The sequence below is a fragment of the Opisthocomus hoazin genome, chromosome 8 (assembly GCF_030867145.1).
Source record: "Opisthocomus hoazin isolate bOpiHoa1 chromosome 8, bOpiHoa1.hap1, whole genome shotgun sequence".
Lineage (NCBI taxonomy): Eukaryota > Metazoa > Chordata > Aves > Opisthocomiformes > Opisthocomidae > Opisthocomus > Opisthocomus hoazin.
In genome coordinates, this window is record NC_134421.1 from 16,687,569 (window position 1) to 16,711,559 (window position 23,991).

The following is a 23,991-nucleotide window of genomic DNA, read 5'->3' on the forward strand; positions in this document are numbered from 1 at the left end:
GACAAGTGTGCAGACACATCTATTTTGAGTCATTCACCTAAGTGCAAAACCAGGTGTAAGTGTATCTGCACCAAGCTTTTTAAATCTAGGTCTTCCCAGACTGTATCATAGCCATGGTTCAGCTATCCCATCTGGATTGTGCCAGTAGTAGATGATGACATAAGAAATATGCAGCAGGTAGTTGCGGAATAACCTGTCTGCCTGGGCTGGGCTTCATCCAGTTGTCTAATAGAGACTGACTAAAACATGGAAGCATAGAGTCTAACACCCTTCCCATAAGGCTTGTTTCCATTTATTATGACTGAAGTATCTGGATGTTTTTTCATATTTTTCAACATAGCAGTGAGGCATGTATCCTACATGGTAAAGAGGTTACCATGCTGCCATAACTGACAGGGGAGGAGTATATAGAAATGGAGAAGAAAGAAAAGAGAGTTATTTCCTATCCTTTCTCATTGCTGGGGGCTTGCCACTATTGAGTGTTTTGTCTATGGTATAGAAAGCCACGTCTTTTACGGCTTGACATTAAATAGATGTAATATTATCACGGAATAGTTCTGGATACCTAACAGGAATCTAGACAGTGTTTTGTGACATTGTCAGGCAGCAAATATGAGTGACAGCTCACAGCAGTGCTCTTGCTGGGGGGCCCATTAGATCACATCATGGTAGAAACAGAGAAAATAGGTCATTCTAATGTGTAACGTAACGTCATCTGTCAGGAAATTCACAGACCATGGGAATGAACATAGCTTAAAACTAAGAAGACTGTGAGAATTGGCATCCCACCTGCCTGTACAGAAGTTTATATTCCTGATGTGTGCAGTGATAGCCACACGTAAAACTTTTCGCAAAATGACAAGAGCTAGCTGCTGTACTCTTATGGCCCCCTGCCTTCTGCACCTGTATATTTTTTTCAGCAGAGTATATTGGGGATTATCCTCTTCAAAGGGAACTCTTAGGGTTTCTACCGCTCACTAGTTTGAGTGCTTCGTAATTTAGAGCCTACCTCTGTTTTAATTAACAAGTATTCCAGGAGATTATTGCGTCCCCAAAGGGTGGTGTGGGGGGGGACTGCCACTGCCTGCTGCTGGACCGATTGTCTTAGACTAGCACATTGTGGTGTTCTTTGTGCAGTACCACGGCTCGTAAAACAGGATGGGTCGGGTCAGGTTGCAGTTCCACACAGCCCATGATGCTGTGCCCAGCAACAGCAGTCTGGGGAAGGAGGGTAAGAACAGGGCAAGTACACGGCGAAACTGCTTCCACTAGGGCCTCCTAGGTCCTGACACTCTTGAGAATAAACTCCTAGTGCTCACGTTATGAGAAACGATGGATAAACATTTCCTGTTTCCTTTTCAGTGATTCTCATTATTTTCTACACTGCTTTTGCATTTATACGTCTGTCAACACTTTTTCTAGGGTGAAGGATCCTAGTCTGTTTAATTCAGTCCTTCCTTGTTCAGAAACTTTCTATTACTTTTGGTCATCCTTAATTACTTTTTCTCCACTATTTCTAATGCTACTATCTCCTTTTTTGAGATAGAGGGATGAGAACTAGATGCCATATTCGAGGTACAAATATTCAAACAGGTACCCCAGGGATTTGTACAGTGACATGATGTTGCTTTCTATTTTGTTCTCTGTTGTTTTCCTTTTTGACTTCCACTGAGCTTACACTTTGATACAATTATCCACAGCAACACCAAGGTATTTTTCCTGAGTGGAAACTGCTAATTTTAAGTTCATTGCTGTGTTCATATAGTTACAGTTGTTTATTCCTATGTCCATTACTTTGCAGTCACCAGCCCTGAGATTCATCTCGCATTTCAGTAGTATCTTGAAAAATATCTGCAAGTCTTTGTGATTAGATTTAATTTGTATTACACTGATTTTTTTTTCTCATCAGTAAGCTTTGTCACTTCATTTTTTCCAGATCATTTATGAATATGTTGAACAGCTCATTTAAGTTGTTTCCTAACTTTTAATCAGTTGTTAATCCTCTATAGGACTTTCCCTCTTATTCTTTGAGAGCTTAGGAGGTGTTTTTAAGAGTCTTCAGTGAGAGACTTCATCAAAAAGGATTTAGAAATGCAAGTTTTATATCAAGTGATCACCCGTATCCACATGCTCATCAGCTTCTTCAAAGAACTCAATCAGATTTGTGCAGTATGACTTCCTTCTACAAAAGCTATGTGAGGGGCAATTGCTATGTCGTTTCTCTCACATGCCCAGTAATTCTTTTCTTCATTGTTCTTTCTACCAATTTCAGGCATACAGAAGTTAGACCTCCTGCCCCTTGTACCCCCTCAAAGCACTTTTCAAACATCGGCATTGTGTTTGCTGCTGTTTCTCCTAGTCCTGAGGCTGGGTTAGGTCTTATGCTGTATGCCACAGTTTAATTGCTCAGCCTTTACTATTTCATGTTCAGTTTAGATTTTAGTCAAGAACTCTAAAGTTTCTAATCCTTTGATTTACTCTTGTTCATTTACTGATTTGCCCTAAAACCTTTTCTCCCAATTCTTTAGCTTGAGACAGTTTCCCTGGCTCTTGTCTACAAAGAAAACCCTGCGTGGGGACCTCCTTACATCCCTACAGCAGATGCATGGATGCAGAGAATTCATTCAGCTTTTGTGCTTCATCCTTATCTTCTCTGAGCACTCTTTTTTACATCTCAATCATCTGTCAGCCCTACAGACACTCTGGCAGGCTTCCTGCTTCTGTTGTCTTTGAAAATAATTTTATTACATGTTTTTATGTCTTCAGCTACTTGTTCCTCAAGATACGCTTTTCAACAAGTTTATTATGGTATCTCATTTAACTTACCAGATCTGTGCTCTTTTCTGTTTTCCTTATTTGGGTAGAACTTGCATTTTTTGAGGGACTGTACTCTCCTTTATTCAGCTGTTAAACCAGCCTGGGCTGAGGCAATAGCAAAGGGCAGGTCTTTAAGAACTGACACTATTTTAAATATGCAGCGCACCAAATATTGCCAACATTAGAGACAGATAATTGTCCATGCTGCACTCTGTCCTGTGACAGACACTGTTCTCTGCCTCTGTCCCCCATGCCCACTCCTGACTGTCTTCGTCCACACACGTGGATCCGTTACTGATGTGGCACACTGTCACTGCAGGGAGGAGCCTGATACAGGCTGTGAGCTCTCCTTCTCTTCCTTCCCTTAGATGGTAACGGACCTCCTGCTTTCTAGCAAAGTGCCAGAGAAGAGAGCTGCTACAAGGTATGGGATGAGCGTGATTCTGAGACTTGAGTGGGGGAAACTCTGTGGGAAAGGTACTGAGGAGGAAAGGGGGGTTTTAGAAGGAGAGGTAAAGTTCTGCGCGGTAGGGGAAGAGGATGGGATCCCAGTGCCATCTTGTTCATCAGCTTCCACAACAGGGCAGTGCTTTTGCAGGACAAATCCCTGTGTCTCGGCTAAATGTAACCAACTGGAAACTGAGGGAGAAGGTGGGCAAACAGAGGGCTGTGCTTCCCCCCACCCTAGTCCTCCACACAAACCCTTCCAGCACAGCAAAGATTCACGATTTTATACTCTCACAATATTGTGTGGTATTGTGCTACTTTCTTTGGGACTGCCATTGCACAGGCTTCCCATGGTGCTGCACAGCTCTACTCCGTCTTGACTGGAAGTAGCACAGAAGACCGAGGTTTCCCAGGGAGATTAAGCACCATCCTAGTCTGGGGCATTTCTTACCGACTGCTGTTGGTTAGAGAGTCCTGAAATGTGTTTGTTCTGTGAATCCTAGGAGGCTCATTTTGTCTGTGCACAGAGGTTCAGCCCAAGTGCTGTGCATTGTTCAGGGTGGCAGGATAGCCAAGGCTTAAATGCGACAGTACTGAATGTTTTAGTGACTGGTTCTCCCTTATAAATTTTACCCTCTTATCACTGACAGTCAGTGGAGCTGCACCGTTAACTCCATGGCAAGAGGTTTGCATTTTTGAAACAAAATATTCCCGTGCCACTTGTATGTGGCTTAGCTGGTAAAAACAAAGATTTTATCTGTCACAGCTCTTCTAGATAATGGGTCACTTCTCCATTGTTTCTGCTGAAATGTCATCTGGAATTTCTATACAGATTCAGGGTTGAATTCTGTCCCTGGTTGCTCGTCAGTCCGATAGGTTGCTCTTGAAAAGCCGAAAAAAGACACAGTACCTCGCACTGTATATCTCAGTGCAAAACCTCACTGGATGGAGTAGAAGGCTGGGGATATATGCACTGCAGGCATAAAAATAAAAAACTTCTCTTCATATGGCTCCTTTAAGCAGGCACGTTTTTGCAGCTATGCTCTCCTTCTGTGATGTCAATATGTGAGATTGAGCAGGGCTGACCCTGGGCAGTCCCTGAGTGGTAAACTCTTCATAGGTGGTAACCTTCCCTGACATTGTTATTACTGAATTTTGACCCAACTTGGTGTAGGGTAACAGTACTAAACTCTTTGGGATGCTGCTGTCAGGCTATGTTGCTTGCTAACATGATTTAGGCCTTGGATCTCTTCATCAACAGAGAGATGCTGATGTTCTTGCTCAGGGAATGGCATTCTGCCAAACTAAAATACCTTCGTAGTGCTCTCAAAGCCACGCTGCTTCTCACTTCTTATTTTATGAATCTTCTGCTGCACCAGTCCCGCAGTATTGCATAGCCTTATGTGTCTTGGATCCGCCTCGTTACAATGGGGAACCACAGAGAGAATTCACCTCCACGCAGAGAGCCAGCACAAGACGCAGGGTACTGGTCAACTCACACTCAGAACTGAAAAATCCTCTTTTGAACATTGCATAGACTTCATGCTAAACTCTGTACCAAAGCCATTTTCACACAGAACATTATGCACAGTCTAAAATTGTCCTTGGTTACTCAAAAGCTTAAAGCCGTTGCACCAGTCAGTTAAAAACGGGATCTGGCGTTCTGTCTGCAAACTGCAGTGCTGTCCTTTGGGATAAAAGGTGCTTGAGAAGTGTAAGTTATGACAATAACAAAAAAAATCCTGTCTCTCTGTGTCGTGGTGTAGTGCTTGAAGTCACGCACATGCAGAGAGGGAAAGAATGGGCCCCTGGCAGGGGAGTTTTCATGAGGGCCCAGCACTGACCCTTGTGGAGTGAGGATTCTAGAGCTACAGATGGAGGGAGGAACAGGATCAGAAAAACAGAACTGGTTTGAAGTTCAGGTGATGAAAAGTGGTAGGCTGGAGTTCAAAGACAGGATTATTGGCTAGCATTGCTTTAGTAGTTAGTGGGGGAAGAGCTTAAGGGCACAGCATTACTGCATTGCTGATTTATCAACACAGCCAACAGTGTGTATGGTGTTTGAGTCTCTTCTAAATCCAGCCACTGGCAATGAAAAGCACATTTAATCCATGTGTTAGATTGTTTGAAGAGGTATCTGTCTCCTGGTCTCTCCCCGAGGTTGGGATTGCTGAAATTGAAAAGGAAGTGAGAGAGGAGATTTTAACTGTTTCACAAACCCTCCTCCTTTTGAGGGGATCACATCTCCAATTGCATCTTTAACGTTTCGGATATTGAAGAATGAAAGGCTCTCTCCCTTCTTGCTCCCTGCAGAGAGAACCCTCGCTGTCTCTTCTGTGACTAAAGGGCAAAAATCAAAGACAGGATTTGTATTTAAACAGTTTATTGTTTTAAGCATGTTTTTTTCTCAATCTGGGATTAATGTTCTGCACTTAAGAGTTCCAGGATTCATCTGCACTGTTGGCTCTGATCTCTCTGCAGCAGCCCACCGCCGCAAGATAAAACACTGAAAAACATCCCTTCTTAAAGTAGTTCTCCTTTAGTCTTTTTCTTCAGTTCTGTTCCATGAAAGAGTATCATTGTATAACCAGTTCCCTCAATGGTTAATTCCTCTCCAGTTTAACATCCTTACACTCTGTTAGCATGTGAGGGCCTCACACTGGCTGTGGGAGGTTACAGACTGAAGCTTCAAAAATGTCAGTGCAAGAATAGAGGACAGTTCTCAGATCAGGCCTGAGCTGCATCTGCAGAGTTACACCAATGCCTAGAAAAAGAAAAGGGCAATCAGAAGGTGAACCTAAGCTATATTTGCAAATCTGCAAAGGGTATCCAAACTAAGAATTAAAGAGCATCTGTAAGTCGACAGAGAGAAAAGGGGATGAAAAACTTTCGAATAGCTGGAAAGCTGAAGACTGAGAATAAAGCAGGTTGGTAAAACATAGAGTGTTTTAGTTCAGTATTGATGTATATTCCAGTGGGCTGGAATAGCAGGCGTGTAGCAGATCACAATTGACCTATGTACTCCAACCTACATGGGAGGCCCCAACACTGAAACAACCCCAGTTGCTGTAGGACAGGTTCATGCTGAACGAGCAGAGCTGTCTGTGAACTGCTAAAAAATTTGCCTTGGTGCTGCACAGCTCACATCAGTCACATGAATAATAGGCATGGTGGTGATGGGTTGACAGTTGGACTTGATGATCTTAGAGGTTTCCAACCTTAATGATTCTATGACTCTATGAACATATATTCACTTGTAAGCAGCCAAACATAGGGGGATAAATTAATCCAATACAAAGCATGTGAAGATCTTTTTATAGTTAGAAAAGCGATGTACCAAATCTCAGAACTAATCTCCAGTGACATTACGGCCCCTCTTGTGGATCACTTTGTCTAGGCGTCTTTAGTCAAGGGCAAAGGGACTCTGCAAGCAGAAAATACACAACTTAGCCAATAACTAACTGCTTAATACAGTTAACACACACAGAAGCTAGCTAGGATTTAATGAAATATTAGGCTAAGTATTAGCATACTCCCCACCTGTGTAAAGGCACCTGAAGAGTCTTTACTGGTGCAGCAGGCATCAATCAGGAGGGAAGAGTCGGCCTCTGTGGTTGCCATCCATCACTAGCTGGGTCAGGACTGATGGCACTACCAGTTCAGCTCAGTGACCCCAGTGATTTTTGACTGGTCCTCAGCTAGACTGACTATCCCAACTAAGCCTCCTGTGGTTTTGTTTTTCCTCTGAGATTTTATATCTTTCCATGTTGGTGTTTTTCCTCTTGAGTCCCTGAACTGCTGTCTTGGCAGCGCTACCTCTGTCTGTAATTTTTACTCTACAGACTTTCTCCCAACTCATTCTCAGCAGTTTGGGTCAAGTTGCACTGTATCAGAGCTGGGCCCTGGATCCTTGGTACACAGGTAGTTAAGTCCCTGGGTTGTGTGTCAAAGGAGGAAGCTTACAGCAGATACTGCAGAGAAGGAGGGATATTAAAGTGGCATAATTTTGGAGCTTCCTCAGTATCAGCACTTTATATTTTGGGTATCTTGCCTCAGCTCTAACTGCAGACAAGAAATAGCCCCCCCTAACTAGGGTTGCTCATACAGTTTCTAGGGATTTCTGGTGAAGAATGTTTTGAATCAGGCAAGTCAGCCCTTCTCAAGTCATCAAGTCTGGGTGACTTTGTGAGAGGTGAAGTTAGGTAATGGAGCCTTCAGCTTCAGGATCATTGTTCCCAGATGAACCTAGCTTAGCAACTGTAAGATTTACTTCTATATTGGAGCTCTCTGATGGTCTTCACAAGCTGTGCTGCAAGAGAATCTACCAGCAATGCAGTTGCTTAATGTGGCACTGCATAGCTATTTCTTGTCTGCTCACTGGCAGCCTCGCTGCTGGGCTGCAGAGTCCATGAGCCAGCCATGGGAAATGTGTAACTCTCTTGATCATAGAAGTGGTCCTGCTGGGGTACCTCTGAGTTACACGAGCAGGAAGTGGTGAAGAAGCGAAGCTCATGTTGCTACTTCCCCTGCCACATCTCTTCTGCTGATGAAAAGCAGGCTTTGGTTTGCAGGCTGTCTGATACATTTCAGGCTGCTGATTTACCAAAACGGAGGTGGGGTAAGTGCATGCCTTAAATTTGTCAGGGCTCCAGTTTCACTCTCTGCCAGCTCCAAAATAGGGAATACATCCTTTCTGCAAACAGTTTTTCCTGGCTGAAAGTTGTGGTCACCCATGCTAAGCCATCACAGAGAAAAGATGCTTTCAGCCTTCAGTACTGTGGCCTTGAGGCCTCTGTCCAAGAGAAAAATATATTTATAGCAGGCTGTTCATTTTGTCTGCAATTAGTCTCACTCTTGAGACAAAGAATAAGTCACTGCAGAGGGCAAATGCATTCTTCTATTGCATGACAGAGTCACTTGCTTTATTGGGAACCACGACAAAGTGGTGGTTGGTCTATACAGAAGGTTTTTCCCTGCTACCAGCTCATTTGGGTGATGTCTGCAAAATTCTCCATTGGATTGCTGCAGAGAAAGAGATCTGTTGGAATAAGCATACACAATGGGCTGTTTGAACTATGGACTTGAGCTAATTACAGCCTCTTGGCTGTGCCATCTCTTCTACTTGCTGATGTCTTTCCATGTCTAGTAACTGGTGTCTACCAATGGTTGGTGTATGCTCATCCATGTACAAACCACAGCACTGCCTGTAAGCTTTCTAGAGGCTAGACTCACGAGTCCTAGCAGCTCATAGATGTTGACAAGTATGTACTTCTTCCAGCTTTGCTCTGCCACCAAGACACAGTATGGAAGCCATTGCCAAGTTTGATTTCAGTGCTTCTGGAGAGGATGAGTTGAGCTTCCAGGCTGGGGATATGCTGAAGGTAAGTGCAGCCCCAGGCTTGACTAAACAGCATTTCTAAGAGTGCTGCCAGATCTTTCTATGCTCCCATTTTCCTTGACAAAAAGAGATTAAGACAGATGTCCATAAACTGGGATACAAATGCAGGATACTCACCTCCCATAGGGCTTGCTATAGGTCAACCAACAATTCCCAGGTCACTGGAGTCTGTGTCCACTTCACTTGTTTTTATGTCCATAACCTATGGGTTTAGTTGCCCTACAGTCCTCCAGTAGTCAGCAGGGAAGGATAAGTACCTTTGCTGGGGCAGAGATCCAGTTCCTAAGTAGACAGATTTTGAGGGCTCTGTCTGTTTTCACTGACCATATAGATAGTCTACGGTGACTACGTTTAGGTTGACTATGTCTAAAGGCAGGCAGGATGAGTGTGGTCCAGAGATATTGCTGTCCTCCTCATTTCCAGCTCTCAGACTGTTTAAAAGATAGTTATCATGCATTATAGAACTTATATCTAGCTTTTCACTGTAAGTAATTACTGTTAGTTGCTGCAGGGTTTTAGGCAATTGCAAACAGAAGAGGAAAAGTCCACAAGACAGTCTGTTACACACATAATGGAAGAGTTTAAGAGGACCTGGACTAATAATATGTACGCCCTTCCAGGAATTTAGCAGTGGGAGAATGGCAGAATACAATACAGAGCATCTGAGAGTCTCTTTAAAGTTGACTTGCGTGTCTTATGGTAGAAGAGTTCTTGTTAACTCTGCCAAAGTACCACAGATGAAGTCACATGCTGTGCCACCCTAATTATTTATCCACTTCTCAGCCCCCAGCGTAGTTGTTCTGTTTCAGTTGAAAATGCCTGAGTATAAGTCCTCTCTAAGACCTTAGCTCCTCCACTGTCCAAAGGGATGATGTACAACAACAGGATCTAAACCCCTGCTTGGAACTGGGATCCTTCGCTCCCTCCCTGTATAGTCCCATCTATTCCAGTTAATAACCAGACATTGGGTCTCAGCCTTGCCTCTTGCATCACCACCATTTTTTATTTTATTTGCCTTTTAATTCTTGAAGCTTAGACAAAGCTGATGACATCCAGAATTAAGATCATTAAGATCAAATACCAGGTTTTTTCCAGAGAGCTATGAGAAGGTTCTGGAGAAATCACTACTTCTCTTCAGCATAGATGAATACTCCCATTCCTAATTCTTCCTTAGGTCGAAAGTAGTCCCCACATCCCTAATGCCCCTGATCTTTACCTGACATCTTCTTCCTCAGAAGACTGTGTTTTCATCAAGCCCCTGGCTGGGATGATGGTGTTGGCCAGATCACTTTTCCTCAGTTTCCCTTCCTGTAAAATCATTATAAGCTAGAGCTTCCTTTCAAAGTATGTTGGAAGCTACTGATGAAAAGTGTCAAATAACACTACACATTGGTATTATTATCAGTTGTCACAGAGACTTCACTACCAGAAAAATCAGACTGCCTCTTGCTTTAACATCCTTGAGGTAAACAAAGTAACACCTTAGCTGCCCAAACCATAGTAACAGTAAATTAGCCTGAGTAACATCTCTCTTCTGGCATACGCACACCTGATCGTGAGCCCCCTCCTGCTGCCTGCACAGCCTGCTGGCTGTCTTTTTTGATTTATAAAGGAGATAAGATGAACAGTATTGATGCAGAGATTAGAAAACAGGAAACATGAGGCCCTCAACCAGCAGTGACAGGAAGAAATTCACCCTCTCACACCCCCCCACATCCTTCTCTGAGAAGATGACACACTGAGGGAAACCTGCCAGCCCTGCACCGAGAACCAGCAGGTGGATCTTTCTGGGAACCTTGCTGCCAAGGGAGCAGAGCCTGAGCGTGAGCAGGGAGTAGCTATCATCCCCTTTGGTTGGCCACAGCAGCAAAAATGAGCCTTAATCTGGCACCCAGTGACGGGGGAAGCAGTGACTGTACAAGTAGGGAGCTCCACAGCCCTCTATTCCCCAATCTTTCTGTAACCAAATGCATAAAAAAGGCCTACGTGGCAGGCAAGGCAGTGGAGAATTGGCCCCAGAGACAGTAACACCCTGTTGCCAACATCAAGCAGTTAGAAAGTGCGTTATGCTCCCAAAACCATGAGCTTGGCTTACAAAACAAGTATTATTGTTGTTAACAATAGATTTTAAATTAAGTCTTTTCCATTTGCTTTCTCCTTTTAAAACTGTCATGGCTCATGCTTTCAGGCTCCTCTCCAAAACCAGAGAGAACAGAAACATGTTCTACTTCATAAAGCGGAATTCTGTCCCAGGAGTTGGAATGTCAAACAAAACAGCAAAGACCACAACACTTGCAGTAAAATTACAATGTGGCTGTATCCCTGTCCTCTCTCCTCTAGCTTAGGGCTATACCAGAGGCCACCAGCCAGGGAGCAGGGAGTTTGGGCAGTCCCTGGTCAGCAGTGCCGTCCCCAAGGGCCAGTACACTCGACATTAATGTAAGCACACTCGAAGCTGCTCCAGTGTGCGCTGTGGAGTGGCTTCCTGCTATCCTACAGTATCTTAAGTGTAATAGTAGCTTTAAAAAACTTTTTGCCTTCTTCTTTTATCTGCTTTGGCGAAGCTCAGGGCAGCTGAAGACTTAACCCACTAAATTATCTTTTGCAAGATGACACCTGAGAGCACATGGTAACATCTATGCAGTCATAAGGCACACACACACATACACGCATATAGCTATATATCCCTCCATACCCATACATATCAGAGGAGTTTCCACAAGTTTTTTTTTTTTGCTTCCTTGTGAAACTGAGATGCTCTGGTACCAACTATTCAAAGCAGCACAGAGAACTCCTTAAACCCCTATTAAGTCCTTCAGAGCTGAATTTCTCTATTTCACAGACATCAGAGACATGCAGACAGCATCCCCAGCCACCTGGACAGGCATTCAGATGAAGAGATAAAGTTAACAAGCAATCCTTCTTAATTCTGCTTGGCCTTCTTTATCGCTTTGTTTGCTCTGAAGTGGTCATCAGCCACTAACCTTGCTGTATGGTGGGTGGGAAGTAGAGCATATGCAGAGTTCTCTTCTATTTTCATAAGAAATTATAGGTTTCTGCCAGAATCTGGTTACTTTTGCCTTTCTCAGGTGACACATCTATTCCATCCATCTCTCCATTGCAGGTTTTGAGCTCCCAGGAAGAGTGGTACAAGGCTGAGCTCAGAAGTCAAGAGGGCTACGTTCCCAAGAACTTCATTGATTTTCACGTTCCCCCGTAAGTGTCATGGAAACTGTGTGCACCACCATTGCACGCTCCCACAGCGCGCTGTCGAGCATGTGTGCATGCAGGCACAACAGCAGACACGGCAGAGGAAGCACCAGTTATAACATACTACAGTTGAAGTCTGGCAAGGATTGCCATAACACTACACGCAATTTTGCCAGCGCACCTGATTTCTACCCTGAAGCATCTTCTGTTCTCTCAGAGCTGAATGGTTCTCTGTGCTCTCCGTCACTCCCAAGTGACTCCTTCATTACTCTTGCTCAGAGGGCTGCCACTGGGATGTGGCAGGAGCGGCTCTTAGATCTCCTCGGACAGAAGGAGAACAGTCACCATGTGAAGTCCTGGCAGCAGAGGCACAGCCTGAGCACAAAAGGAAGAGCCAGAGATCTCTCTGAAAACGAACTGTAAAAGCGTAAATTATAAAAACGTAATTCCTCCCCCCCGTCCCCCGACTGTTCCCTGCATTGGCTCCCTCTCACCACACTAGAGGTCAGTGTGAAGCCACGCGAAGCGCGACAGCCGGCGTTCCCCGCGGGCTGGCAGACACGCCGCCCCGCTCCCACGCGCACCCCCACCCCCTCCCCACCATTCGTGACCGCACCTCCCAGCACGGATCTGTCAGAGGACGGGCCTACCTTCGCTCCCCCACCGCGCTTCCAGAACGGACTGACGGGCGTTGAAATGCATGTTACGTGTGCTGGCCGGTCCCGCGCCGTGAATATGACGACGCACGGTGTTTTCCCAGCCTTTTCCTTTCAGCTGGCAGAAGTGCTCCCGGAAGCCCCTCTAACTGTCCTCTTTTGAAAAAGTGCTGCCGCATTTCAGGAGCCAACAGGCAGAGCACGCACCAAGCCCGCTGCTGCTAGCCGGAACACACCGGTGTCCTGAGCAGGCAAACTGGGAGTGTGCAGGGTACAAACAAGTGCCACTGACTCCTTTGGAGGTGGCACTTACCGGCCTTTTTGGACACAAGCCAGCCTGCCTGGCTGAGCTGAAGGACGTTTCTAGTTTGCTGTGCAAATATAGGCTTGTACTTTGGGCCTCAGGGGGACGAGATCTCCGAGTCAGTTGTTCTTGTTCGCTCTTTCAGAGGGCTCTGGCATCACGCAGGGACACTAGCAGCTTCTTTTTTTCGTGAACATTTTTCTCATGGTGCTTTCTCTGTGCAAGAGCTGTGAAGAAATATTTCCACTTTGACGCTTTTCTAAGAGTAGCAGGTCTGTACTTTGAAGCAGTTCAGGCCAGATGCTAGAAGCAGATGTAGGGAACAAAGCTGTCTCTTCTTTGTGATGGGCCATTTTTTCCCATCTTTGTCTTGTCCAGTAATCACTGAGACTGGTTATCAATGCTGATTAAAGTCAGATTTCCCTTTGCTAATGATACAGAGGTAAACTGTGATGATAGTAAGGACAAGTATAATGAAACTCAAAAGTGGAAATGACAGAGCTTATGAAGCTGTCAGTCCTTAATTTTAATGCAATACAGGCAATTAAGCATTACATAAAAGCAGAAGACTGCAGATTGTAGATCTTATTAGCTGCAGAGTGGACATGTATGTGTACATGGTGATTTTTTTCTCCACTGAAAAATTTCTATTGATACTGTATTGTTTTACTATTTATGATGACTTTCTCATTATTTGTCCACTGCCTTATACTATTGTTTGTTATGCCTGGCTAGATTTACATAAGTGTGCTTATGTATTCTGTGTTTCTGCAATTTTGTGGTATTATAACTCTTGCAGGAACCAATTTATTAGTACTAAAACTTTCATGGCTTGCTTCTGCTAAAAAATTATGTGTGTCCCTTGCAATATATCCATCATAGTCCAGTAATTTTCAATCAGTTTACTAAAAGCAATTTGACATACACGTCTGAGAATTATGCGTGTGTGTATATGCATACTCATTTGTAATTTAAAATCTCTTTGACTAACACCTTACTGTACTGTGCCTGTAATTACAGTTCCAGCTGAGTGTTGCTTTTTAGCAGGCCAAAGCTTATATTGTTCTCTTTGCATCTACGTGCTTTTACTGCTCAAAGAAAATGGTCTGCACCCATCAAAACCCTGTTTCTTAGCATGTACATGACCACTGGGAGTAGTCGTGTACATGACTCTCTACATCCTCTGATCCTTTTGTTTCGTCTTTCCTCCACCCCGCTTATTCACGTTCTCCCTACCCTCAACTTTTTTGTTCCTCACCTTAATTCACGTTCCTTATTCACGTCTCCACAATTTTTCACGCTCAACAGCTGGTTTGATGAGAGGATATCCCGCCACGAAGCAGAGAACACCCTCATGAGCAAAGGAGTTGGCTCCTTCATCGTCCGAGCCAGTCAGAACTCTCACGGTGACTTCTCCATCTCTGTCAGGTATCTGCTTCTCATAGCATTTTCCAGCTTCTTTTCCTGTTTAATGGTGTCCCTAGCCTCCTCTTGACAGAATTCCTAATGTTATGTAACCTCTTGGGAAGTTTGCATGCTGCCAGTCACTGGCAGTGCTGCTCTGTTGTGAATGAGAGCAAATTAGGCATCTGATTCCCAAATGTTTCTGCCTCTTTTCAAGTGACACAGTGAATGGCCCATTCCAAAGATGCATCCCCTGGTGACCTGCTTCTCTGAAAGAGCTGCAGCAAAGCAGAATGGTACATGGGATGTCTCCCACAGTGCAAAACATGTGCGTTCCATTTGTCTTAATTCCCTGACAGCCCTGGTTACTGAATCCAGGAATTCCACTACTACCCATTAAGAGATGACTATTACATTGTTAACTTGTTTCCCACACGTCACTAAATCAGCCATTGGACAGGAATGGCTTTTGGTTGCTTGCAGCCCAGCTGCATTTCAGCAACTTATTGTAGCCCAACCCTTCTCAGAGCCTTTGCTTCATAGCAGAGCTCTTAAATGAAGGTTGGTTTCCCAATTCTCAGTGAAACAACTGATAACCAGTTTTGAATTAGAGTAGTGGTTAGCAGTGTCTTTTCCAAGCAGCGTTCACTTTCTGATTCAGGGAGCTCAGAAAGTATTTGGGAGGAATGCAGGAAAACATTCTGGTTACATCTACATCAATAAACACCAACAAACTAAGTACAGTCAGGCTCTTTCTCTGGCCCTGAGGTCAAGCAATGTGGCAGAGCTCAGATCCATATGGCTAAACCCTCTTCACCCTGCAGAACACAACAGCTGTATTCAAGCAGCTCACTGCAAGCAGTTCCTGGCCCCCCTAACCATGGCCCAGCACTATTTAGGGGAGGGCTTTTTGGTTTCGACCAAAACCATGCAAACATTTTAACAGCTCATATGACTGTAGCACTCCAGGATAGCAGTCAGTCCCTGCCTGGTCCCCATTTAGTTTATTTGTGGAGATGAGTGTTTTGAGTTCCTGGAGCTGCACAGAGCAAGGACGTGGGTACCAAAACCAGATCACGTCTGGTTGAAAGAGGAATTGTCCAAATCAGACAAGAGGTAAGAGGAGAGGAGGTGCAGGGGGGAAGCAGGGGCAGAAGGTTGAGACTGTTAATATGGCCTGTGACAGCAACTAATAATTCCTTCTCTTTTTTTCTTTTGGGTAGGGAGAATGACCAGTAGTAATGATATTGCAGTAAATATTGTACAATTACAAAACTCAGTGTATGGCTTCATGTGACTATGTCTACCTGCAGTGGTGATGCCCATTGCGTGAAAAGGTATAATACAGCTCTTATAGCCAATGCAGACCGGATGCTAACAGGAACCTGCAGAGGCTAGTGGGTAGACTACAACTGCACCTTTGTCTCCTCTACAAAGTACAAATAAAGCTATTAGCTATTTGTGGCCCTGAAAGCTCCTCTAGCCTTTATTTCAAAGGAGAGGCTTTAAAACCCTATGCTTTGTTGTGATAGTGCTTTGTGACTGGGCAGCCCTGTGGTGCTCCATGTTTGTAAGCTGATGAGTCTTTTGAAATAGTAGGTCCAGGACACGCAAGGACTGCCACTGCTTTACTTCCCAAAAGTCTAGCTTTGGCCAAGCAAGCAGCTTTGGTATCCTTCTGGAAAAGCCTTCTTCAAAAAAGATAAAAATGCAATCTGGCTGGTGATCGCTTACTTTTCCAATTGGATCCAGGCATGAAGATGATGTGCAACACTTCAAAGTGATGCGGGATTCAAAGGGTAACTATTACTTGTGGACGGAGAAATTCCACTCGCTAAACAAGCTGGTGGAATACTACAAGACAACTTCCATCTCCAGGCAGAAGCAGATCTTCCTGAGGGACAACAGCCGAGAAGAGAAGGTAAACACAAACTGGCCTTAGGAGTTTCTCAGTATGAAACTTTTGCATGGAAGAAATTCAGACCATAAGAATGTCTCAGGGTGGCAGGGGGGAGTATCTGACCTTGGAAACCCAATCACATGACTACACTGGTGGGCCCTGCAACGTAGATTTTTAGTGGATTCAGTGGTATGTACAGTTATATAATTGAGCAGAATTTTCTGCTTCTGTTTTGGATAGCAATAGGCAGTGCTGCGAATCTGCATAGAAGTGCTTTGCTAAAGCTGTGCTAAGGCCCCAGAACTGAAATTCTAAGATGCCTTACACATCCAAGGGAAGCAGGACTTACCTTATTGAGATGCCTGGATTTCTCAAGGGCAGGTACACAGCTGACTGGTAGGTTGTGTCTGAGAACAATTTGAGTCTGGTTTCCTAGTGTCCTTGAATGCACCCAGAGTGCAGCTGTTATTACAGTTGAAAGTTTGTCTGTTCAGAAGAATCGTCCATCTTCTGTTACTGAGCTAACACATTAAGGCACATGGAGGAAACAAGGGCAGAACCTGGAGCAGTGGCTGGTAGGAACTGAAAAGTACTGCTGAGGGGAACACAACAGGTACGGGGAAAAGCTGTGCATTCAGGGAAGATGTAGCAGACATTTGAGAAGGCAGGGAAATCCCAGTCTAATGAATGCCTGGTTTTGTGCCAGGGGAACAAGCTAATGACATAGTAGAGACTGCTATGCATTGCATACACAGTACTGGAAGTGAACATGCCTGGTCACTGCAGTAACAAAAGTCCTGCTTTACTGGGAAGCGGATTCTTGTATTAAATTACCAGGATGTGCAGGTGGAGGCAAGGCAGAAAGTACGTGACTTGCTCACTGCAGCAGTAAAGTTTTATGTGCTGCATGTGGGTCATTCTTCCTAGCTCCAAAAGAGAGATCATATATTTTTCAGTCTGAAGCAGTGGTTTGTGGTGTTGTCTCCTTCTAGACCACTTACGCAGAGCTTTAAAAATGCATTAGTAAGGTATAAAATAGAGTCTATGGGACCTATGAGAAAGAGATCACAGCAAGGAATTGTCTGGGGAAGGAGAAAGGAAGGCTGTATGCACGTATCTCAGTAAAACAACCTGTTTGGGCTGACTGTGAGCAGGAAGGGAAAGAGAACAGCATTTGCTCCAAGATGCAGACAGGCAAATGAAAGAACAGGAGTCAAATTTGCTTTGGCAAACACTCTGTACATTTGTTATGGTGATGGGCTCAGCAGGGTATGTTTAGCACTCGTCACAGTGGGGTTTCTTTTCACAATTCAAATTTCTAGATGCTATAGCCATATGATAAAATGATAGTAATATACAGATTTCAGTGCAGAGACAAATGAAGTCTAAGGCCAGTACTTCCAAAAAGAGCTTGGCTCCTGTGTTCCTCGCATCAGTGGCCACATTTTCAGCCCAGCAACTCCCATTGCTGCCTGCTCTTCTGATGGAGAATGGCTATGACAAAGATCTAAAATACGGGATTCCTGATTTGTCTTTCTGTTCAGAGGGGCAGGATCTTTCCTTTGGAAGAATCTCCAAGATAGAGGGTAGTGGTAGTGATCAGTGTGCAATGATTGCTAAGCTTCAGTCAAGGATGTGGTGGGAAGCAAAACCTGACCTCACTTTTGTGATCTTTCTTCCATCAGGAGAGGCATGGTGGGAGCCTGGAACGGATGGGCCGGGAAAGATTCCACCTGGGTGGAGCAGCTGGAGAAGATCATTCTTCTATATCCAAGAGATATGTAGAGCATCCTATCCCCATACTGCAGCAGCAACAGGTACTACCAGGAACAAGGGACAGGGACACCAAGGCCAGGCACCTGAAACGTTGGCCTTAATTGCTCGGTAGTGAGTGAACAGTCACTTTGTCCAAAATCTGTCACCCTAAACCTGCTTTAGGAAGCAGAGTAAGTTAGGTCTCCATATGGTAGTAGCAGCAATGATGGTGTCGGCCTGGGCTGCTCTTTTGATGTGTGATAAATATGTGGGCTTTTATTTAGTTCTGTGATCCATGACTGATTGACAAACCAGCGAAAAATAGAAGTCAGTGTACAGTGGCCCTTTCACTGGGAACCTGGGAGTACTCCTAGGGAGTTTTTGGGGCTCTGTCCCAAAAACTGGAAAACTAGGAATGGTGTCATGTTCTTGCTTTGCTTAGGAAAGGGCATAAAGTATCACCCAGTGAGAGTGCAGAAAAACACTCCCAAATCTTGCATGCACACACATATATGGTTTCAGGAATTCATCTGTAGTCTATAGCACAAATGAAACCTTGCTGCCTGTTTCTTTTTTCTGAGTTATGCTACTGACATTCAGCACCACAAAACACAACACAGGGATGAGAAATGACTATGGTAACTCTAGGAGAGTTTGGTTTCCTTCAGAACATTCTTCTTCCTCCCTATTCTGGGCCCTCTCTGCATTCTTTCATCATGTTGCATCCCTGATGTGTGCAGTTTCTTTACTCCTTTGCTTGCATAGGAATGGAGAGGACAGCAGCAGTACCTGGTGCTGTCTTCAAAGTTCATCCTGATTAGTTTTGAGGGAAATGGTTTTCCTGGGGTTGGCTCATGTCTCTAGCTAAAGACAGTGTAGCATCATCCAAGGAGAGGACTTGGCCTACTGAAGGGAAGAAATCTAAACCCATGTCCCTTAAGGCATGAAAGCTGCCACATAGCAAGGCCAGGGACAATTGTGAAATGGATAGTCTCTGATGAGGCAAGCAGTGTTGCCTGTCAGGAAACTGCTGATGAAATAATACAGCTTCTGACAAAGCTGAGGGCCTGCACTCTTTGGAGCACAGTCTATGCATGAGTCACATTTGATACAGAGCAGAAACACTCATCGGAGTGAAGCATCCATGTAGTAAGTCTTGCAGCTGCAAAGCAGACTGAATTGACTCACTTTCTGGCAGGGACAGGTGAGGTGCGAATTGTGCTCCAGCAGCTGCCAAAGGCGCAAGTGAGACCAGGGGACTTTTGGGAAGAGTGGGTGCAAATAAGGAAGCAGCAAGAGGGAGACGATGAAAGCTGTTTACAAGCAACAGCAAGCACAAACTGTTGTTTTTCCTCCCCTCTGTTGACACAGCTGATCAGACCCTGTGTCACTGAAGCACTGCTGCAACCTGAGCTAGCACGGTAACAGATTCTGTCACACCGTTATCACAAAAAAAGCTTAGTGCATGCACTAAAGGGCCCAGAGGGATGAAGACATTCAGCACCTCTTAGCTGTACAGACAAAAGAGAACTTGCTCCCTAGATGTTGCCTACTTCTCTCGTCTGTCTGGGCTGATTTGCATTGATACAACTTCCGATGTGTGGTCATATGGCTTCTTTTTTTTGTACCTGATTTTATCTCTCTCTTCTTTGGTTAATTGGGCTACTGGATTCTCAGGCTTGCTCCCTGCCCTTTACATCATAGACCAGCCCATGAAAAAGTAAAGTAGTGAGTCCTTAGATGTAAAGTCAGCCGTGTCACCATTGCTGCCATTCCACCAGCATATAGAACAGAGGAAGAGAAAGAAGTGGGCAGGACTGGTGCATAATAACTCCAGATTGGCAAAAGTCCCCTTGGCAAGCAAGGCTTTTCACCTGTGAGTTAGAACAGTCTTATGTTTTCTCCAAAAGTCCCAGAGGCCAAAGAAGCCCCTCTCTGACCACTTTTCCCAGCAGCTGTGGAACACAGCTGAGAATGGTCACATTTCAGCTTCCAAGAAGAAAAATCCAAACTAGGACGGTCTCTTCCATAAGGGGCAATGCTTGCAGGACTGCATCACAGGGACTGTATTCGAAGCAGACACTAAGATGGTTCATTTGAGGGTTGGACCCTGACTCCCTGGCTACCAATGACTCTTAAAGCCCCTCATTTATACATCTCAGTGTATACATGAATTTCTCTTGCTGTTTTCTTTCTAGGATAGATATGGTGGGAGTCTGGACAGGAAAGATGGGCTGCTTGCACTAAGGGATCACAGCCAAGGAAGTGCAGCAGCTATGCAGCGGAGACACACAGACCCACCGCACCAGCAGACACCGGTAGGTGATGTACCTGGGAGGCCCCATATACCCAACTCAATGGGTCCCTTAGCAATAGCCAGGCAGTATGGGCAATGTCACCTGCACAGAGGTTGCATGATGAATAGTGTATTAAGCCTGTCGGGACATACCTTAGAAGATGTTTCTGAGTCTCAAGACTCTATCACAGACACTTGAATCTGCTTCTGGGGCATTCTGAGGGTAGGACTGCGGTGTTATAGGAGCATAGTGCTAGGACTGCTTTCAAGGCCAGTCTTAGTTATCACGCAGACTTAGTAGAAGAGGGAACTTAGCATGAGCTCAACAAAATAGGCATCTGGGACATTGTGAATGAGCCCAAGCTCACCCATGAGTTTGGATCAAGCATAGGTCCAGTCCAGCAGAAGATGTTTCTGAAAACCTAATGATCTTTCCTAGAAGGGCTTCATGACAACTGATGCAAGGGACTATCAAGTGTCTTTGCCACCACAGCCAGGCTTGCTAAGCACAGTAGCTAGATGTACGGTACTCCTTTTAAAGTCCTACAGAGAGTTGCCTCATGATACTGTGCCATGCTACAGTGCTCCTTCTGTCTTGCAATGCACTTGTAGTCACACTGCCCCTTCCACTACTTTTTGCTTCAGTCTTGAGGAGACCTGTCATCATCCAATTCTACTTGTCTGAACCTGGCACATGCTCTTGGACCTACTATGCCATAAAAGTGGGACTCACCTACCTACCTGTCACCCTTATCTGTCAGAGCCTCTTAGCACAGTGGATGTGGGCATGATCCAAATATGTCTCTGCAGACATCTCAGACTGCTCCCCTACCTGGATCCATACCTGGCAGTTGACCTTAAGTAACCACCTGCTCTTCAGATTCCCACTATGTGAATGCCTGCATAGGGCATGGCATCTTTCTTTGCCTCAGCCCGTGATTCTACTGCTAACTCCAAGGTATTTCTCTGTCAGCTCCTAGGAGTGTGACCTAAGGCACAGTCCTCTTCCTTGAGGAAAGGTACAGCTTAGCCCAGAACAACTAGAGAACCTAGATCCAAGGAGAGAAAGGAAGGACAGGAGACCTTTCTCAAGTGTGACAGAAAGAGGACAGATGGGATTAGGAAATTTGGAACAAACCGGGAAACAGGGACATGACTTCTTTTGTAAAAGCATCAAATCTTTACTATAATCTAGCTCAAAATACAATGGCTTTTATCCCCTCAGAGGCTTTGGCAATGAATAACAACATGCCCTTGCCTGCCACACCCCATCAGTGATCTAGAAGCCACAAATCCAGTTACAGGAAGGTCTATATGTTCGGCCAAATAGCTAGGAGCCATGTCTAAGCAGGACCTTGACTGGAAGATTTAGCAAAACATAGTCTGTCTTCAAACAGATCTCTTCATCTCTGCCCACAAAATATACCTCCCAAATTGTCCATGCCCCACGGTGTGCATGCCAACCATTTCCCAGAAAACATGCCCATGCTATGTCTTTTAAAATCTGATTTCCAGTCAAAATGGGAGATTGACTACAGTCTTTTACAATGAAGTTCTCAAGAAAAAAAATCTGACCATAGTGCTCATTAAAGTGCAAACCCAAAATAAATTGATACATCCAAACAGTTCCTAAATCCTTTTGACCTCAGGGGACTGACCTTGGGGAGAGTCCAAAGAAAGTTTAAGACCCTCCCTTATGCCTCAGAAGTGCCTGAAAGAGCAAGTATCATTCTTCATAATCCTCACTAGACTTGCCTGTGTGCTGGCTCTCTTGATGTATCCCTAACAGTACTCTGCTGGCCAAGGACATATTTCTGTATCCATACCAGCACCAGCTAACCTCCCTAGAGCCATGCACTTATATTGTACAGCCCAGCAGGACTCCAGCAGGAGCCCTGCTCTGTGCCGTAACTGGCTTCAAACACAGCTACCACAGCTGATCTTACAGAGCAGAGTAGAGACATGTGAGTGCTATTTTCTAAGGACCTGCTCGCAATCTGACTTTTCATCTTATGGTGTGAACAACCACGAATATACTGAGGCTGCTGAGAACCCACCACCACCCCTTGGGTGTCTCAGTAAATTGGTCCCTCCTTCCCAGGTGTCTTGGCCACTTCCTGGTTTAATTGCAAGATGGTCTCAATTTCAGCATTGCTTGTCCTCTCTGAGTGAACATACGTACTGGGGCATAAGAGGGGTGATGGGAGGATGATCTCTGAAAATTTTGGCTCAGTGTTCCCTGCCTGTCTCTATCTCCGTTCCAGAGAACGCTATGGGTCCGTGCCTTGTACGACTTTGATGCTATGGAGCATGATGAGCTGGGCTTCCGCAGTGGAGACATCTTAGAGGTCCTGGACAGCTCCAACCCATCATGGTGGAAAGGACGTCTGCGTGGGGAACTGGGTCTCTTCCCTGCCAACTACGTCACACCGGTGCCCTTGTGAGGGCAGAGTATGCCCCAGAGGGCCATACTGGAGCTGCTCTTCTGACATGACAGGGACAGAGAGGGAGTGCATCTTCCCTTGGCCCCAGGACATATGGTGGTTTTGGTTTTGTCTTAATTTATTGGCAATTGATCTTCTGAAATGTTGGTATGAAAGGGAACCCTTTGAAGAGAATACAAATTTTTCCCCCTATCTTTCACATCAGTGAAGGGGAGGGAGCAAAGATCCTGGACTGTTCATTGAGACCTTGCTGGATCCTCCCTACCGCAACACTTCTTTGGCTAAGCACTGATAACTTCCTGCAGTTAGGTTTGTCCTGTGGAAATGCACCTCAGGCAAGTCAGGCTTCAGTATTCAGGTAGCCGTACCCCTTCCTTTTGGATCTTGTAGCACTCATAGCCTCTTCAGGCTCCAATTCACTTTTCTTTCAGAGCAGGAGGAACACCTGGGTTAATTAAATGATCACTGGTAATCACATTAATCCTTCAGGTAGGGAAGGAAAGTAAGGGGGCTTTAGGTTGAGGTGCAAGACACTCTTGACTCTTCTAGTTTTTGGCTTACCCCTCTAGTACTTTCTGCGGGTACAGACTGTATGGATACACCAGACAAATGGAAAGAATACTGTAAGTTTTTGTACAAACAAACCAGTGGTGAAAGTATGGGAGAGTGAGAAGCTACTGTTTTTTGCTTCTTCGGATAGTCTTGCTCTTCTTTCTGCACCCCATAACAACAATTTGTCCTATTTTCAAGCTGCTCTCTGAGGTACCAACACTTCTGTTAGACATCCTGGTTAGAGCAGGTCAGGCCCTTCATCTAAACTAATATCCACTGGATTGGATAACAATGAATACCCCTCACCGGTTCCTTTTGTAACACTGAATTGGGGAGGGTTGGAGAGAAGAGGTTTTTCTGGTTTGGTAGCAGAAGTTCTTTCCCTGAGAATGTGGGGTGTTCAGAATCACTGTGTACACAACTCTGACTTGCTAGTGGAATGCCTCATCCAACAGGTTAAGCCGTTACTTTACAGTATGCAGAGAATAAAGTTGTGGCCGTCAAATAGTCTGTTCTCTGTTCCAGTTTGTTTTGGATGAAATAAGGTAAATGAATATGTTTTCAAATCATTGATGAATGAATGCCCAGATGTGATACAAATATACTGCAAATACACACTAAAAATGATCCAAACCCTGTGAAGGAGACACTGCCTCATAACTACTGCTCAGGCAAATTGACATTAAACAAGCTGCTTGAATTTTTCACAACACGTGGGACCTTGGCAGACAGCAAAGAAGTGATGATTTATCATTCTTGGAAAAGAAAGAAAAGGCAAGTGAAAAACTCTAAAAACAAATCAGACCCA

At 44.8% G+C, this 23,991-nt stretch overlaps 1 protein-coding gene across 1 annotated transcript; it reads left to right on the plus strand.

The window, feature by feature from the left end:
* Positions 1-3,195: 3,195 nt before the first annotated feature.
* Positions 3,196-23,671, plus strand: GRAP2 (GRB2 related adaptor protein 2). The gene is made up of 8 exons (XM_009935017.2): positions 3,196-3,241; positions 8,543-8,645; positions 11,787-11,878; positions 14,141-14,260; positions 15,989-16,157; positions 17,822-17,953; positions 20,090-20,209; positions 22,452-23,671. Exons 2-8 carry the CDS (start codon positions 8,568-8,570, stop codon positions 22,629-22,631), a joined length of 891 nt encoding a protein of 296 aa, XP_009933319.2. The 5' UTR covers positions 3,196-3,241; positions 8,543-8,567; the 3' UTR covers positions 22,632-23,671.
* The last annotated feature ends 320 nt before the right edge of the window (positions 23,672-23,991 follow it).